At 43.1% G+C, this 18,169-nt stretch overlaps 1 protein-coding gene across 2 annotated transcripts in view; it reads left to right on the forward strand.

The window, feature by feature from the left end:
* The window catches only part of LOC111955077 (transcription factor p65), a 22,442-nt gene continuing 4,273 nt past the window's right edge, over positions 1–18,169 (forward strand). The window contains exons 1-10 of one of the 2 annotated variants that reach the window (XM_023975160.2): positions 1–162; positions 2,748–2,783; positions 14,493–14,629; positions 15,135–15,280; positions 15,497–15,588; positions 16,044–16,178; positions 16,401–16,505; positions 17,473–17,688; positions 17,813–17,887; positions 17,990–18,064. In XM_023975160.2, the coding sequence (XP_023830928.1) occupies positions 156–162; positions 2,748–2,783; positions 14,493–14,629; positions 15,135–15,280; positions 15,497–15,588; positions 16,044–16,178; positions 16,401–16,505; positions 17,473–17,688; positions 17,813–17,887; positions 17,990–18,064 (1,024 nt within the window). In that variant the 5' untranslated portion in view covers positions 1–155. Of the gene's footprint in view, positions 163–2,747; positions 2,784–14,492; positions 14,630–15,134; positions 15,293–15,496; positions 15,589–16,043; positions 16,179–16,400; positions 16,506–17,472; positions 17,689–17,812; positions 17,888–17,989; positions 18,065–18,169 lie in introns of both variants that reach the window. The other variant, XM_023975151.2, reaches the window with a different exon arrangement.

Here is an 18,169-nt window from a genome sequence, read left to right on the forward strand (position 1 = left end):
GGGGGTGGTGGCAAGTTACATTGGAGACTTCAAGGCGGAGGTGGCTAAAGAGCGATCTGTCACGACAAGTTTACAAATTTACCTGTTTTCAAGGGACAAACACCCTAGGGGAAAGGCTATTCCAATAACCAACGTGGCAGAAGTAGAAGTCGGAAATGGATGGTAAGTTTGTTTACAAACTGATCCTCAAAGTAAATGCATTTTCGAGTCTCGTGTGAAGCTTAGCAACTTGTTTGCGCACAAGGGGGAAGCCCCGATACCATTGGTTTTGTACTACCGCAGGAGGAGTCAATACAACATAATGGAGATCACTGTCCGCGACTTGCCAGCACTGTAGCCTACTAGGAAGTTGGACATGGTTTGAGATAGGCCCACATCTATTATAGATGTATTATTTTACATCATATCTAGTAGAACGTGATCCTTCGTGACATTGAAGCTGTATAGCCTATGCACATTATGGATGCCTTTTTTATCCCAACACTAGGGTAGTGCGACAGTCAAGAGGCCTAGGCTACGCGATTCTCCGATATATTTGACTTTAGCCGCAGGGAGATATTTCCCTTGTATGACCAATTATACAACTTTGTTGACGCTTAGCTTAATTATTAAGGGGACAATGTCCCCGAAATGACGTCATAATGTTTACACAACATTGCATATGCCTATTTGATAGATGTAGCTGTATGTTTAATGCCTAAATGTTTACAATGTATGACATTTAGGAAATCGTCATACGTCGTCACAGCGAGGTTTTGCGCTGATAGGTTAATAACAGGTTAATAAAGCAATGCAACAACAATGTGACCTAATAGGCTTGAAGGTCGAACGTCAACAAGCTGGATACTTTGTAACCAAATCAGTTCTACAACACCACTGAGGAATGGACAACACACATGCGCGAGGCGCGTCTCACACACATTTGCCCCTCGAAAAAAGGAAACGTTCTTGTAATATGTCACGTGTGGGACAGTCGGTGATGGCACATTGAAATAATAAAGGCACTAGGTTTGTCATTTGAGTCGCCAGGGCGTTACTTTCGCTTTGAAGATAGCCTTAGTTTGGTAACAGTGGGCTTCTGCATTGCTTGCTGTTTGGGGCTTGAGGCTGGGTTTCTGTATAAGCGCGTTGTGGCATCTGCTGATGTAAAAGGGGCTTTATAAATACATTTGCTTTGATGAGCACCCACTTTCACTACTTAATTGTCAATATAGCCTAAGTTATACATGTTTTCGTTCCTGCTGCATTATTTACATTGGTTTAAAAATGAGTCTGAAAATCGAGTAATATACTGTTTTATCAGGAGTTGAACATCATTGTCAAAGTTAACTATACAATCATCAAAGCTACAACATAAGGGAGGCTTTGAAAGCTTTCTAGAAATGTTAATGTCATGTAATAACACTCAACTCAATCCATGCTCAAACACCATGTGTAATCAATCTTGTCTACCCAGTTGATGCAGAATCGACCATAGACTATCAAGGAAGAAACAGTTTCCAGTCCTTTTCCCATGAACTAGAAAACGTCTGTATTTTAGATGTGTTCTATAAACCGACTGCTCTATTGAACTATTTCAGACACAATAGAAGTGATGTCACGTGGTAAAAATAACGGTAATCTGACTATCTTTATTTCCTCTGTGTTTACTTTTCTTTATTAATCCGCAGTTCACTCAGACATTATGAGCAGTTATACCTTGCCTGCTATTGTGTTTTAGAGGAACCTCCTTTGTTTTCAATGCATTTAGCTTTGCATATTTGGGGCAGCAGGTAGCCTAGTGGTTAGAGCATTGGGCCAGTTTGCTGGATTGAATCCCGAGCTGACAAGGTAAAAATCTGTAGTTTTCCCCCTGAACAAGGCAGTTAACCCACTGTTCCTAGGTCGTCGTTGTAAATAAGAATTTGTTCTTAACTGACTTGCCTAGTTAAATAAAGGTTAAATAAAAAACAAAAAAAGTTATATTTAAGGGGGAGTTCACCCCAAAACATTCCTAGGCCGTTTATAACACTTGCCTAGCCATTTGTCATCGCCCCAGACAGTTTGTAGGTCCATTGCTTGAGTATTTAGATTTCTGTATTTTTATATAAAAATGCTACTTTTAAGGTTAAGGTTATAATTAAAATCACATTTAAGAAGATAAATTGTAGAGATAGACAGGTTTTATGACTTTGTGGCTGTGGTAACTAGTGACGACCCGACTCGCTGCACGCATTAATCTACTTCCTGGATTTCAATGCGAAAATAGGGGGTAGAATTCTCTTATAAGCTACATCTAAATCAGGGTTTCCCAAACTCTGTCCTCAGGACCCCAATGGGTGCACATTTTGGTTTTTGAAGGGTCCAGGGCCCTCAAACTCAACTCTGGACCTCGAAACCAGTTCCACTRCATTTTTTCATTGTTCCCCTCTAATCAGGGACTGATTTAGACCTGGGACACCAGGTGGGAGCAATTAATTATCAGGTAGAACAGAAAACCATCAATCTCCAGACCTCATAGTGTAGGAGTTGAGGGTGAACTTCCCCCTTTAACTTCTACTTTTAGTTAACACCCTTCTGCTTATGGAGGAGCTGCATTTGTACCGCGAAGCTGTTGTGATCTTCAACGTTAGCAGTTCTTGTCTGCCTTTTCTCATCTGAGAATAGTTGAGGGGAATTATGGGTTGTGGATTTTGGTTGATAGTTGTTTCTTACTGACTTATTTGTTCTAGTAAATGTTTTTGTGTCAATTTCTCCCATCTCCATAGGAATGTATGGATGGGGACAGCCCCCTTTGAAACAAGGTAAGGGGAGTTATATCACGCTGTTGACCTGTTTTCTGTTTGTCTCTGTTCACTTTATGGCTTCTCCCTTATCATGACTGTATTCACGTGAAGCATCAGCTTTATTTTGAAACACATACCGATATACATACACTGCTCTTTCCATGACATAGACTGACCAGGTGAATCCAGGTGAAAGCTACAGTACTCGTCAAAAGTTTGGACATACCTACTCATTCAAGGGTTTTTCTTTATACACACATGGAATCATGTAGTAAACAAATAAGTGTTAAACAAATCAAAATATATTTTATATTTGAGATTCTTCAAAGTAGCCACCCTTTGGCTTGATGACAGCTGTGCACACTCTTGGTATTCTCTCAACCAGCTTCTCCTGGAATGCTTTCCCAACAGTCTAGAAGGAGTTCCCACATATGCTGAGCACTTGTTGGCTGCTTTTCCTTCACTCTGCAGTTCAACTCAACCCAAACCATCTCAATTGGGTTGAGGTTGGGTGATTGTGGAGGCCAGGTTATCTGATGCAGCACTCCATCCCTCTCCTTGGTAAAATAGCCCTTACACAGCCTGGAGGGGTGTTGGGTCATTGTCCTGTTGAAAAACAAATGATATCCTATCTGGTTTGCGCTCAGCTGTAACCATGCTGGTTAAGTGTGCATTGAATTCTAAATAAATCACTGATAGTGTCACCAGCAAAGCACCATCACACCTCCTCTATGCTTCACGGTGGGAACCACACATGCAGAGATCATCCGTTCACCTACTCAGTGTCTCACAAAGACACGGTGGTTGGAACCAAATATCTCAAATTTGGACTCATCAGACCAAAAGGACAGATTTCCACCGGTCAATGTCCATTGCTTGTGTTTCTTGGCCCAAGCAAGTCTCTTCTTCTTATTGGTGCGCCAAGGATATAGCTCATCAGTCGAGGATGTGCCACCAGGAATTAACAAGCGTAGCGAATTCGGGGCGCATTTTCTACCAAGAATGAACATACTAGCCGATGTCGACCCTGTATCGAATCCCGACACGGCTGTATTTAGCTTTTAATTGTTTTTTAATGCTTTATTTTCCTTACCGTGACAATCTGAGAGTAGAAAAGCATTGAGCTTCATCCGACAATCATTGTTCCTCTCAGCCCGTAAATCTGTCGTCATCATCCATAACTTTTCCGAATGAAAACCCGTCTCTTATTGTCAAACCGCTCACCCTCTACAGGATTCAAACCTATAGAAGGGGAGCCTAAATGTGTTAAGCCTAAACACCACAGGAGTTAAATCTTGTTTATCTCAACAACAACAAAAAATGGCTTAATCTTTACATTTAATATCAAGTTCACATTGAACACGTAATGTTGGCTAAATTGTTTTGATTGTAAATCAAGAAAGTAATTCAAGACACAGAATTGGAGGAAGACGTGAGAATGACAAATATATTCTAATTGTTTGAAATCAGTGCACAAGGCACACAAGCAGGAACATTAAATAGTTTATAGAATGGAGCATTCAAAGACTGACACTTGATCAAAATGTAATTACAGAATTCAGCTAAGGGCTTTTGTGCTCAGAGTGAATTAAGAGGAAGGGGAAAATACTGTTGAGAAATACATCAATGACAAATTATGCTGTTTAAACAGTTAAATAAACACCACAGAGGGACAAACAGTTGAACACAAATAATTACAATTATATATAATTTACTGAAAATGGAGAGCGACTGATCGCTGGCTCCATCAGAATGCCCAGCCCGTAAGGAGCAGAGTACGGGGCTGACTGAGATACAGCCGAGCATAGGTGTGGAATTCAAAGACAGAGACCCAGCCGGGCACAGGTGTGGAGATCATGAACAGAGGCCCAGACGGGCACCGGTGTGGAGATCATGAACAGAGGCCCAGCCGGGCACCGGTGTGGAGATCATGAACAGAGCCAGCCGGGCACCGGTGTGAGATCATGAACAGAGGCCCAGACGGGCACCGGTGTGGAGATCATGAACAGAGGCCCAACGGGCACCGGTGTGGAGATCATGAACAGAGGCCCAGACGGGCACCGGTGTGGATCAATGAACAGAGGCCAGACGGGCACCGGTGTGGAGATCATGACCAGAGGCCACAAGGGCACCGGTGTGGAGATCATGAACAGAGGCCCAGACGGGCACCGGTGTGGAGATCATGAACGAGGCCCAGACGGGCACCGGTGTGGAGATCATGAACAGAGGCCCAGACGGGCACCGGTGTGGAGATCATGAACAGAGGCCCAGACGGGCACCGGTGTCAAGCCCACGGACAGAATCCCAGCTGGTGGTGGAGTAGTACATACAGGAGTGGAGGACTGAYGCCGGTAGATGTGTGGACTGGATGGTGGGGTGGGACCTCCAGGTACTCCTTCAAAGTCATCTGATTGGCAGCATGTTTTTTTGCGTCACTCTTCATCGATGCCACCAAATACCCAGCATACCACAAAGCATTTTCAACAACCTACTTGAAGGTCTGCTTCCTCTAAAGGCTGAACTGCATCTCATGTTGACCCAACAAGTGTGCCTTGTTGCTGGGTATCCAACTCGAAGCAGTACAGCCCTCCTGGATAAATGTATCCAGAGATATACAGTAGCCCCGGTGTCCTCTCTTTCAGAACTATGTCTCCTGAAATGGCAAGCATCCTTACTGTCAAAAATCAAATCAAATCAAACCCAATTTTATGAATCATATATACAGAATACAGCAGGGTGTAAACAGTGCAATGAAATGCTTACTTGCAAGCTACCTCTCAACATAGCCCTTATGTCATACAGCATGATATTTGTGCGTCTGTAACTTTCTCATTCATCATTATTCAGAATTCATCAGGACTATCCGTAATCCTGGTATCATCCACACTAATGTAGAAGTGTTTAGAAACATATTCTCCAAAATGACACAATACATTAAACAGTAATTTCTATTGGGCACAAAATCATCTGAAACACAACCAAAACAAAGAGCAAGTGCGTCCAACAGTTTGTAGAGACACAAGCTTGATGTAATCATTGTGTGCAAGGAATATGGGACCAAATACTACATTTTTGACTACTTTAATACACATAAGTTAATTTGTCCCAATACTTTTGGTTCCACTTAAATGGGGGGGACTATGTACAAAAAGTGGTGTAATAAAAAGTGCTGTAAATGGATGAAAATACCCTCGAATTAAAGTTGACAGCACTTTGTATCATTTCAAACCCAAAGTGCTGGAGTACAGAGCCAAAACAACCAAATATTTCACTATCCCTATACTTTTGGAGCTCACTGTATATTTAGTTTGTATTCCAACTCTTTGCTTCTCCTGAGATAGCCTGCTGATCATGACTCTCACTTCATTACATTACACATAAGAGTCATTGGATGAAAGCGTCTTCTGTACGGGGGAGTTTTGTTTAGAGCCCAGACTCTCTAAACAAAAGGTTAAAATTATACACACCTTTTATAGGGTTAATGTTACCTTACCACACGGCCATATCTCCATGTTACAGCGCGTGTTTGCTAAAAAGCTATCTGTGTCTCTCAACACCTACCAACCAGTAAGAATTCCGGCTCTCAAAGACCTGTTAGTTTTTCTTTAAGAAGCCCTCCTGTTCTCCACTCATTACCTGTATTAACTGCACCTGTTTGAACTCGTTACCTGTATAAAAGACACCTGTCCACACACTTAATCAAACAGACTCCAACCTCTCCACAATGGCCAAGACCAGAGAGCTGTGTAAGGGCATCAGGGATARAATTGTAGACCTGCACAAGGCTGGGATGGGCTACAGGACAATAGGCAAGCAGCTTGGTGAGAAGGCAACAACTGTTGGCGCAGTTATTAGAAAATGGAAGAAGTTCAAGATGACGGTCAATCACCCTCGGTCTGGGGCTCCATGCAATATCTCAACTCGTGGGGCATCAATGATCATGAGGAAGGTGAGGGATCAGCCCAGAACTACACGGCAGGACCTGGTCAATGACCTGAAGAGAGCTGGGACCACAGTCTCAAAGAAAACCATTAGTAACACACTACGCCGCCATGGATTAAAATCCTGCAGCGCACACAAGGTCCCCCTGCTCAAGCCAGCGCATGTCCAGGCCCGTCTGAAGTTTGCCAATGACCATCTGGATGATCCCCAGAAAGGAGGAATGGGAGAAGGTCATGTGGTCTGATGAGACAAAAATAGAGCTTTTTGGTCTAAACTCCACTCGCCGTGTTTGGAGGAAGAAGAAGGATGAGTACAACCCCAAAACACCATCCCAACCGTGAAGCATGGAGGTGGAAAAATCATTCTTGGGGATGCTTTTCTGCAAAGGGGACAGGACGACTGCACCGTATTGAGGGGAGGATGGATGGGGCCATGTATCGCGAGATCTTGGCCAACAACCTCCTTCCTCCAGTAAGAGCATTGAGGACAACGACCCGAAACACACAGCCAGGGCAACTAAGGAGTGGCTCCGTAAGAAGCATCTCAAGGTCCTGGAGTGGCCTAGCAGTCTCCAGACCTGAACCCAATAAAACTATTGGAGGGAGCTGAAAGTCCGTATTGCCCAGCGACAGCCCCGAAACCTGAAGGATCTGGAGAAGGTCTGTATGGAGGAGTGGGCCAAAATCCCTGCTGCAGTGTGTGCAAACCTGGTCAAGAACTACAGGAAACGTATGATCTCTGTAATTGCAAACAAAGGTTTCTGTACCAAATATTAAGTTCTGCTTTTCTGATGTATCAAATACTTATGTCATGCAATAAAATGCAAATTAAATTCTTTAAAAATCATACAATTGTGGATTTTCTGGATTTTTGTTTTAGATTCCGTCTCTCACAGTTGAAGTGTACCTATGATAAACATTACAGACCTGTACATGCTTTGTAAGTAGGAAAACCTGCAAAATCGGCAGTGTATCAAATACTTATTCTCTCCACTGTATATGTAAACAGAAGAAGGGCGCCGCAACATGTTGTCACAAAAAAATATGCTTGGCTGCAACTGTGTTAGAACAGTGTACAGTAAGTGTGTATTTTGCATGTGAAATAATTTTGCTGTGTTTTATGTTTCTAAACCCGTACCGGAATTGAGAATCGATTCACGTTCAGAAGGTGTATTTGGCTGTTTTGACTGCCAGAGTCAATTCATACTTTAAAAATAACATTTATGGCCCTGGACTAAGGAGTAATGTTAACCCGAACAGGAGTGGAGGACAGGGGACTGACTGATGCAGCTGTGGACTGGATTCTGGTAGAGGGGGTGGGAGTAGGACAAAAGGTGTCAACAAGAGGCAGGGCTGTCTCCAGCACTGGAACTGTCAGGTCCTGAAATTCCACAAGCTCCACAAAGCCCTCATCATCCTCCCCTTGGACATCAGGATCACCTGTTTCCAGGTCCTCAATGGCAGCCTTGTAATCCTACAGCACCAAACCAGTCTGATCAAAGAGGTACTCCAAACCTATCAGCTCCCCTAAAGAAAAAAAAACACATAAATATATGAGCATACACAGGATTGAGTATGGAATAATTCTATAATAACATTTCACAAAGAGAAATGTGTTGCTGTTTGTATTAAATATAAATGCTGCATTATATTATTAATTGCATTATATTGCCATTACCAGTCAAGATGATGGCGCCGGTGGGTAGGGCTGCCGTTTTTTCGCGTCGTTTGTAACTTGTTTTGTACATAACGTTGCTGCTACCGTCTCCTATGATCGAAAAGAGCTTCTAAACATCAGAACTGGGATTGCTCACCTCAAACTGAACGAAGAGGTTTTTTTTCAATGAGTTTGACGCGAAGGATATACTGTTGACACAAGACCAGGTGTGATCCCCGTGATTCGCTGGAGAAGGAAATGTATATTTCGAGGCAAAAGATCAGGGTGCCTTGTGAGGACCAGGCGACGAGTGGCTAATCTGCCCTTGCCCTCCGTTCTGCTAGCTAACGTTCAGTCGCTAGAAAATAAATGTGACAAACTGAAAGCACGTATATCCTACCAACGGGACATTAAAAACTGCAATATTTTATGCTTCACCGAGTCGTGGATCAACGACGACATTAAGAACATAGAGCTGGCAGGTTATACACTTTATCGGCAAGACAGAACAGCAACCTCTGGTAAGACACGGGGCAGGGGCCTATGCATTTATGTAAACAACAGTTGGTGGACGATATCTAAGGAAGTCTCAAAGTTTTGCTCGCCTGAGTTGGAGTATCTTATGATAAGCTGCAGACCTCACTATTTACCCAGAGTTTTCATCAGTTTTTTTCGTAGCTGTCTATATACCACCACAGAGCGAGGTTGGAACTAAAACTGCACTAAATGAGCTGTATTCCGCCACAAGCAGACAGGAAAACGCACATCCAGGGGCGACGTTCCTAGTGGCCGGTGACTTTAATGCAGGGAAACTTAAATCAGCTTTACCGAATTTCTATCAACATGTTAAATGTGCAACGAGAGGTAAAAAAGTTCTAGACCACCTCTACTCCACACACAGACGCGTACAAAGCTCTCCCTCGCCCTCCATTTGGCAAATCTGACCATAACTCTATCCTGCTGATTCCTGCTTACAAGCAAAAATTAAAGCAGGAAGCACCACTGACTCGGTCTATAAAAAAGTGGTCAGATGAAGCAGATGCTAAACTGCAGGACGTTTTTGCTAGCACAGACTGGAATATGTTCCGGGATTCTACCGATGGCATTGAGGAGTACACCACATCAGTCACTGGCTTTATCAATAAGTGGACGTCGTCCCCACAGTGACTGTACGTACATACCCCAACCAGAAGCCATGGATTACAGGCAACATTCGCACTGAGCTAAAGGGTAGAGCTGCCGCTTTCCAGGAGCGGGACTGTAACCCGGAAGCTTATAAGAAATCCTGCTATACCCTCCGACGAACCATCAAACAGGCAAAGCATCAATACAGGACTAAGATTTAATTGTACCAAACCAGCTCTGACACTCGTCGGATGTGGCAGGGCTTGCAAACTATTACAGACTACAAAGGGAAGCACAGCCGTGAGCTGCCCAGTGACACGAGCCTACCAGACGAGCTAAATAACTTCTATGTTCGCTTCGAGGCAAGCAACACTGAGACATGCATGAGAGCGTCAACTGTTCTGGATGACTGTGTGATCATGCTCTCCGCAGCCGATGTGAGTAAGACCTTTAAACAGGACAACATTTACAATTCCGCTGGGCCAGACGGATTACCAGGACTTGTACTCCGAGCATGCGCTGACCAACTGGCAAGTGTCTTCACTTACATTTTCAACCTCTCCCTGTCTGAGTCTGTAATACCAACATGTTTCAAGCAGACCACCATAGTACCTGTGCCCAAGAACACTAAGGTAACCTGCCTAAATGACTACCAACCTGTAGCACTCACATCTGTAGCCTTGAAATGCTTTGAAAGGCTGGTCATGGCTCGCATCAACACCATTATTTCAGATACCTTAGACCCATTCCAATTTGCATACCGCACCAACAGATCCACAGATGATGCAATCTCTATTGCACTCCACACTGCCCTTTCCCACCTGGATAAAAGGAACACCTATGTGAGAATGCTATTCATTGACTACAGCTCAGCGTTCAACAGCATAGTGCCCTCAAAACTCATCACTAAGCTGAGGACCCTGGGACTAAACGGCTCCCTCTGCAATTGGATCCTAGACTTCCTGACGTCCCGCCCCCAGGTGGTAAGGGTAGGTAACAACACATCTGCCACGCTGATCCTCAACACGGGGGCCCCTTAGGGGTGCGTGCTCAATCCCCTCCTGTACTCCCTGTTCACTCATGACTGCACGGCCAGGCTCAACTCCGACACCATCATTAAGTTTGCTGATGACACAACAGTGGTAGGCCTGATCACCGACAACGATGAGACAGCCTATAGGGAGGAGGTCAGAGACCTGACCATGTGGTGCAAGGACAACCACCTCTCCCTCAACGTGACCAAGACAAAGGAGTAGATTGTGGACTACAGGAAAAAGAGGACCGAGTTCCTTGGCGTCCACATCAACAACAAACTAACATGGTCCAAGCACACCAAGACAGTCGTGAAGAGGGCACGACAAAACCTATTCCCCTCAGGAGACTGAAAAGATTTGGCATGGGTCCTCAGATCCTCAAAAGATTTTACAGCTGCACCATTGAGAGCATCCTGATGGGTTGCATCACTGCCTGGTATGGCAACTGCTCGGCCTCCGACCGCAAGGCACTACAGAGGGTAGTGCGTATGACCCAGTACATCACCGGGGCCAAGCTTCCTGCCATCCAGGACCTCTATACCAGGCGGTGTCAGAGGAAGGCCCTAAAAATCGTCAAAGACTCCAGCCACCCTAGTCATAGACTGTTCTCTCTGCTACCACACGGCAAGCGGTACCGGAGTGCCAAGTCTAGGTCCAAGAGGCTTCTAAACAGCTTCTACCCCCAAGCCATAAGACTCCTGAACAGCTAATCAAATGGCTACCCAGACTATTTGCACCCCCCACGCTGCTACTACTCTGTTATTATCGATGCATAGCCACTTTAACAACCCTACCTGCATGTACATAATTATCTCAATTACCTCGACACCGGTGCCCCTGCACATTGACTCTGTACCGGTACCCCCTGTAGATAGCCCCACTATTGTTATTTACTGCTGCTGTTTAAATATTTGTTTTTCTTATTTTGTCTTTTTTTTTAACTTTTATTTTTGTAGGTATTTTCTTGAACTGCATCGTTGGTTAAGGGCTCGTAAGTAAGCATTTCACTGTAAGGTCTACACCTGTTGTATTCAGTGCATCTGACAAATAAAATTTGTCCAGTGTATTTGCGTGGAACAGTGTAAGGAACAATTTGTTCCAACTGATGACCTTCACTCTAGCAACCTATGTTTTCATCTCTAGCTACTTGCTAAAGCACAATTCTACCACAAACAGATGCAAGTGCATAGGATATCACTCGTGCCATTTAATTCATAATTAACATGATGATACTAGCCTATTTGATATCAAGACAGTGTTTGCCCTATAGCTATGTCTAGTCCAATTTGCAAAATGAATTAAAAGAGAAAAGGAGTGGTTTGCTGATGCTGAGTTGAGTGAAAAAACTACTAGCTATAAAAATCTCACTTTGTTTAGATAGCTAGCTACGGTAATAAGAAAATAATAACTCCAGATAAGTATGGAAATAACGTTCGTGGGGTTAAGACTATTTTGATGGTCAGAATCATCGGACATTAAGCTACGTTACTTCGATAAACTGTCAGTGTCAAAACACCAGTTTACTAACGAGTTAGATAGCATTAATGTAACTACACTGTAAATCTTGTTAACCGTACTAACGGTTTAACCAGCTAGATATTTTTACCAGCTAGATATTCCAATTGATGTTGATGATCAATGAAAACAGCAGACAACAAAAAGTTGTAGCTAACATTACTTAAGATAACTCAAACAAAATGACCTGAGAGGAAATATATTTTTCCATGGTCCTCTTCTAGCGTTTAAAGGTCCTGCCATAGCTCTATCCTCATTGGTCAATTATTGGTTACTTCTTGGTTTCACTGGCGTCTCGGATTGGTTGGGGAGTGCAATTCTTGGTTACTTCTTGGTTGCAGACGGCAATATGATTGGTTGTCGCAACCAGAAATTGTAAGGGGGTGCCATTTAGTAGTGGTTTCTTTGCAGCAATTCGACCATGAAGGCTTGATTCACGCAGTCTCCTCTGAACAGTTGATGTTGAGATGTGTCTGTTACTTGAACTCTGTGAATTATTTATTGGGCTGCAATTTCTGAGGCTGGTAACTCTAATGAACTTATCCTCTGCAGCAGAGGTAACTCTGGGTCTTCCTTTCCTGTGGTGGTCCTCATGAGAACTAGTTTCATCATAGTGCTTGATGATTTTTGCGACTGCACTTGAAGAAACTTTTAAAGTTCTTGAAATGTTCTGTATTGACTGACATTCATGTTTTAAAGTAATGATGAACTGTTGTTTCTATTTGCTTATTTGAGCAGTTCTTGCCATAATATGGACTTGGTCTTTTACCAAATAGGGCTATCTTCTGTATACCACCCCTGCCTTGTCACAACACAACTGATTGGCTCAAACGCATTAAGAAGGAAAGAAATTCCACAAATGAACTGTTAACAAGGCACACATGTTAATTGAAATGCATTCCAGCTGATTACCTCATGAAGCTGGTTGAGAGAATGCCAAAAGTGTGCAAATCTGTCAAGTATAAGGGTGACTACTTTGAAGAATCTCAAATATAAAATATATTTTGATTTGTTTAACACTTTTTTCGTTACTCCATGATTCTATATGTTATTTCATAGTTTTGATGGTCTTCACTATTATTTTACAATGTAGAAAATAGTAAAAATAAATAAGCTCTGGAATGAGTAGGTGATTCCAAACTTTTGACTGGTACTGTATGATTCCCTTATTGATGTCACCTGTTAAATCCACCAGTAGATGAAACCACTGGGTAAAATCACTGGGGAAGCCAAGCCAGAAATCTTTTTGTTTCATCACATAACCGGAGAACAACAGTAACATGACCTACAGCATGGTCAAGCAAGTTCATGTTTCCGACATTTTCGGACGACTATACAACTACTGATTTAGAACCACAGAGAGTTACCACAAGTTGCAAAGAAAACAGGAGCTGCCTCCACTATTCCAGCACCGTTTCATCATCATAAAATCAGTTATGCTTAGATACCAAAAATAATTTAGTCCAATCAACGTAAGCTAAATATGATGTGGCTGTCCATGGTTCTAATTTCTGTGTGTGTGTGTTCGTGTGTTCGTGCAAGTAGAAAAAACATGTTGACTCAACCTACTTGTTGAGAAATGCCAATGCCATCCTCACCTCTTTTCATGTTGACGAAAATGGATATGACTCTGTGATACAGTACACGTCACGCTTACATTTTTTGTTGTCGTAGGGTACTTTGCTAAAATGTTTGCTCGCTAGCCTAACTTCCTTTAATGGACAACGTTAGCTAGTTAACATTAGCCTTCTACATCTAGGTAAATATTGAACTTCCATCGTCTCAGGCCAGGGGCACAATGTATGAATTTATGGTTGGATCAGAATTGCCGTTATGATCATTGGCCAACACGGAGAATTAAGTAAAACCACATGTCCAAATCCCTATCTATCAGGTATGAAGGTAAGACCCAGATGCAGACTACGTCGAATGAACAATGGTTGAATAATCCAACAGGAGCAGGCAATATATTCACAGTTGAGCTCACTCAGTTTAGCTCAATGCTGAGTGGCTATTATTTAATACTTTTTTATTAATCAAGGGAGGCCAAATGCTCGTCAGCTTTCCTTATATTCAATGCTACGGGCGACAACAATGTCATACTCTTTTTGACCAGACAGCATCAGATAGATGGCCTACACATAGAGAGACAGAGAGGCGCTGTTTTTCCCGCTCGGATGCTTTCTCCGGCGAGACCCATTCAGCCTCTTGCGAATTGAAGGAAAATTATGAAACACAGAGAGACAAAAGCCTGACTTCCCTTGGCATCCATGAATACACTGAAATCAACTTCAATCAGTGTACATGAAGGGGAGGAGACCGGTTAAATAAGGATTTTAAGCCTTCAGACTATTGAGACATTGATTGTGAATGTGTGCCAATCAGTTACATTGAGATAGTAATGAGATCCCATTGGAATGAAGGTCACAGTGTATTTCTCTCTCTCTCTCTGCAGGGAATTCTTTCATAGAGATCATTGAGCAGCCCAAGCCGAGAGGCATGAGGTTCAGGTACAAGTGTGAGGGGCGCTCGGCGGGCAGCATCCCAGGAGAGAAGAGCAACGATACCACCAAGACACACCCTGCCATCAAGGTTAGGGCACCCTTAAATGACACATAATTGGCACACTGAGCTAACTATGTATTAAGGGGCCATGCTTTATTTGCACTGTAGTTTATTGAGACGTTCAGAGACCTTCAAAACCAAGGCTACATTCACCATATATTCTAATATACTGTAGTTGATGGATAAATGATTAAACAATGTGTTATGCAAATTAGCCATTTTGTCTAGTTATAACCATAGCTGTCTGTTTTACTACTACACAACACGGGTTTTGTCTATAGCTTTTGTTAAAATTGACATTTTTTTTAGCAGGTTTAGGATACCTTACACAGCAGGTTAGGTTAATTCATGTGTCAGGTTAATTTTAGGAAAAGGGTTAGGGTTAGCTAAAATGTAAAAATATATATAATTTATGTCAAATTTGACAGAAGCTGTATCCCATCTAGACATGACCCACCTTGGAAAGGAAGTGGTGGAGATTTTGTGGCGAGTGATGACACACATCCTGCTAACCTGGTTTGCTCCCATGCAGGTGCACAACTACAATGGTCCCCTGCGTGTCCGTGTCTCCTTGGTGACCAAGAACCCGCCTCACAAGCCCCACCCGCACGAGCTGGTGGGGAAAGACTGCAAACATGGCTACTATGAGGCAGACTTGCAGGAGAGACGAGTACACAGGTTAGACTGTGTGTGAGTGTGATAGAAGACATATATTCGAATGACCAAAAGATTACCAGTTAATCATTTATATGACCATTTAGGTCAGGAAAAGTTGTTTCACATAGTCTTGATTTTTTAAAGACTAGATCCAGAGCGTGGTTGAATGAAGCTCCCTCTTGTGGTTGATCTCTATCTCACACGTTCACTCTGACTCCTCTCTCGGTCTGATCTCAGTTTTCAGAACCTGGGCATTCAGTGTGTGAAGAAAAAGGACGTGAACGAAGCAGTTTCCTGTAGACTGCAGACCCAAAACAACCCCTTCAACAGTGAGTACAGACAGACACACACACACAGTCGGTCCATTGTCATAACATTGACAGTTATGCACATATTGACTCAGCCAATCTCATTTTCATGTTTTGTTTACCTTGGTTTAATCCAATAATATTGTGTGAATAGTAATGTATTTGTCCTCTGTGACCATGATACAGTCAATGCTAGGGCTGGGAATTGCCAGAGACCTCATATTATCACGATACCTATGTGCCGATACGATATGTATTGTGATTCTCACGATTCTATATATGTTGCGTTTGATACTGCGATTTTATTGCAATTTGATGTTAAACATATTGCTCACTATGTTTGCTGTAGCATGAGAAAAATATTATTGCGATATGTAACTATCGATTTTGTTTTATCACTTGTCAATGCCAGATAGCCAATCCCAGATGCCACACCCTTTGGCTTTGTGACTGACTGTGTTGTGTTTTGGCGGTAGTTCCCGAGGCGAAGGTGTGGGAGGAGGAGTTTGACCTGAATGCAGTGAGGCTTTGTTTCCAGGCCTCGATCACTCTACCTAGCGGTGAACTCCACCCTCTGGAGCCCGTGGTGTCTCAGCCCATCTACGACAACAGTGAGTCTGCTACACACACACACACACACACACCAGATACAATCTTTAGATACACACTCACTGAGTACACACTGGCTCCTTCATCTGTCACTCTTCTGTCCAGGCTGTTCCTGTTCCACTGTTTACTCTGTCAGTTTCACTCATTTATAAACATGAACTAGACAGGTGCTGTGGCCCTTTAACGCTCCTTCACTCCCGTCTCTCTCTCTCTCTCTGTCACAGGAGCACCCAACACAGCAGAATTGAAGATCTGTCGAGTGAACAGAAACTCTGGGAGCTGCAGAGGAGGGGATGAGATCTTCCTACTCTGTGACAAAGTGCAAAAAGGTTTGTCTGACACAAACACTCCAATTGTTGTTGGTGTTATTGAGTTGAGCCTGTTAGTTATTTTTTACCTGCATTCAACGGCTTTGTTCTCCTGTTAGTGTGTGGACTCTTTTGAAGTTCCTCTTTGCCAGACACCCATTTGAAATCATGGTGTATAAGCCCACTGGTAACCACTTACTTTATTGACATCCATTTGAAATCATGGTGTATAAGCCCACTGGTAACNGACACCCATTTGAAATCATGGTGTATAAGCCCACTGGTAACCACTTACTTTATTGACATCCATTTGAAATCATGGTGTATAAGCCCACTGGTAACCCACTTACTTATTTGACACCCATTTGAAATCATTGTGTATAAGCCCACTGGTAACCCACTTACTTATTTGACACCCATTTGAAATCATGGTGTATCAGCCCACTGGTAACCCACTTACTTATTTGACACCCATTTGAAATCATGGTGTATAAGCCCACTGGTAACCNCACCCATTTGAAATCATGGTGTATCAGCCCACTGGTAACCCACTTACTTATTTGACACCCATTTGAAATCATGGTGTATAAGCCCACTGGTAACCCACTTACTTATTTGACATCCATTTGAAATCATGGTGTATCAGCCCACTGGTAACTAATTACTTAACTGACACCCATTTGAAATCATTGTGTATAAATCCACTGGTAACTAATTACTTAACTGACACCCACTTGAAATCATTATGAATAAGCCTACTAGTAACCACTTAACTAATTGAGACTCATTTGATAGTATTGCGTATAAGCCCACTTAATTGTTCAAACTTAGAACGAAGGGACTATTATCTCCTCTCTGTATTACATGAAACTGTGGGCTACCAATTATTTTGTTACAAAATGTTACCAGGTCGGCTGGACTGAATGAATTCTCCCAGCCAGAAACTCACCTCCTCCCGCTTCCACCCTCTTCTTTGTTCCCTCCACAGAGGACATCGAGGTACGGTTCTTCCAGGACTCGTGGGAGGGGAAGGGCACCTTCTCCCAGGCGGACGTCCACAGGCAGGTAGCCATCGTGTTCCGTACCCCGCCCTTCTACAACACCAACCTGACCGAGCCAATCAGAGTGAAGATGCAGCTCCGCAGGCCCTCGGACCGCGAGGTCAGCGAGCCAATGGACTTCCAATTCCTGCCCTCCGACCCAGGTCTCTTCCCTTTTCGTTACTATGACGACTCGTTTGGTTTCTTTTGGCGACACTCCTGTAGGCTGTGAGGTTGTCATGCAAAACCTTTCACCCAAGCTAAGTCTTTTATATTTTCACTATACAGATGAATATAGACTGATAGAGAAGCGAAAACGGACAGAGGGAATGTTCCAGAATCTGAAGCTGGGGTCCATATCAGGTAGGTGTCTATAATGATCCATGTCACTCACTGAACTAGACAGCTGTCTCATCTGATGGTTTTGGGGGAGTTCATGTGTGATGGTTTATGTTTGAATTCCAGGGGCCATGCCAGCAGAGAGGCCTTTCAACACTGCCAGAAGAACAGTCGCTGCCAAGCCAGCAGCTAGCCAGCCTGGTAAATCATCCTACTTATTTAGCTGTTTCTTTTTCATACAGTTAAGGGTGTTCTGTATGTAACATTAGTGGCCAGAAGTTAACATAGATAACTGTTTAGGGACCC

This window comes from Salvelinus sp. IW2-2015, linkage group LG3 (genome assembly GCF_002910315.2).
Source record: "Salvelinus sp. IW2-2015 linkage group LG3, ASM291031v2, whole genome shotgun sequence".
Taxonomy (NCBI): Eukaryota; Metazoa; Chordata; class Actinopteri; order Salmoniformes; family Salmonidae; genus Salvelinus; species Salvelinus sp. IW2-2015.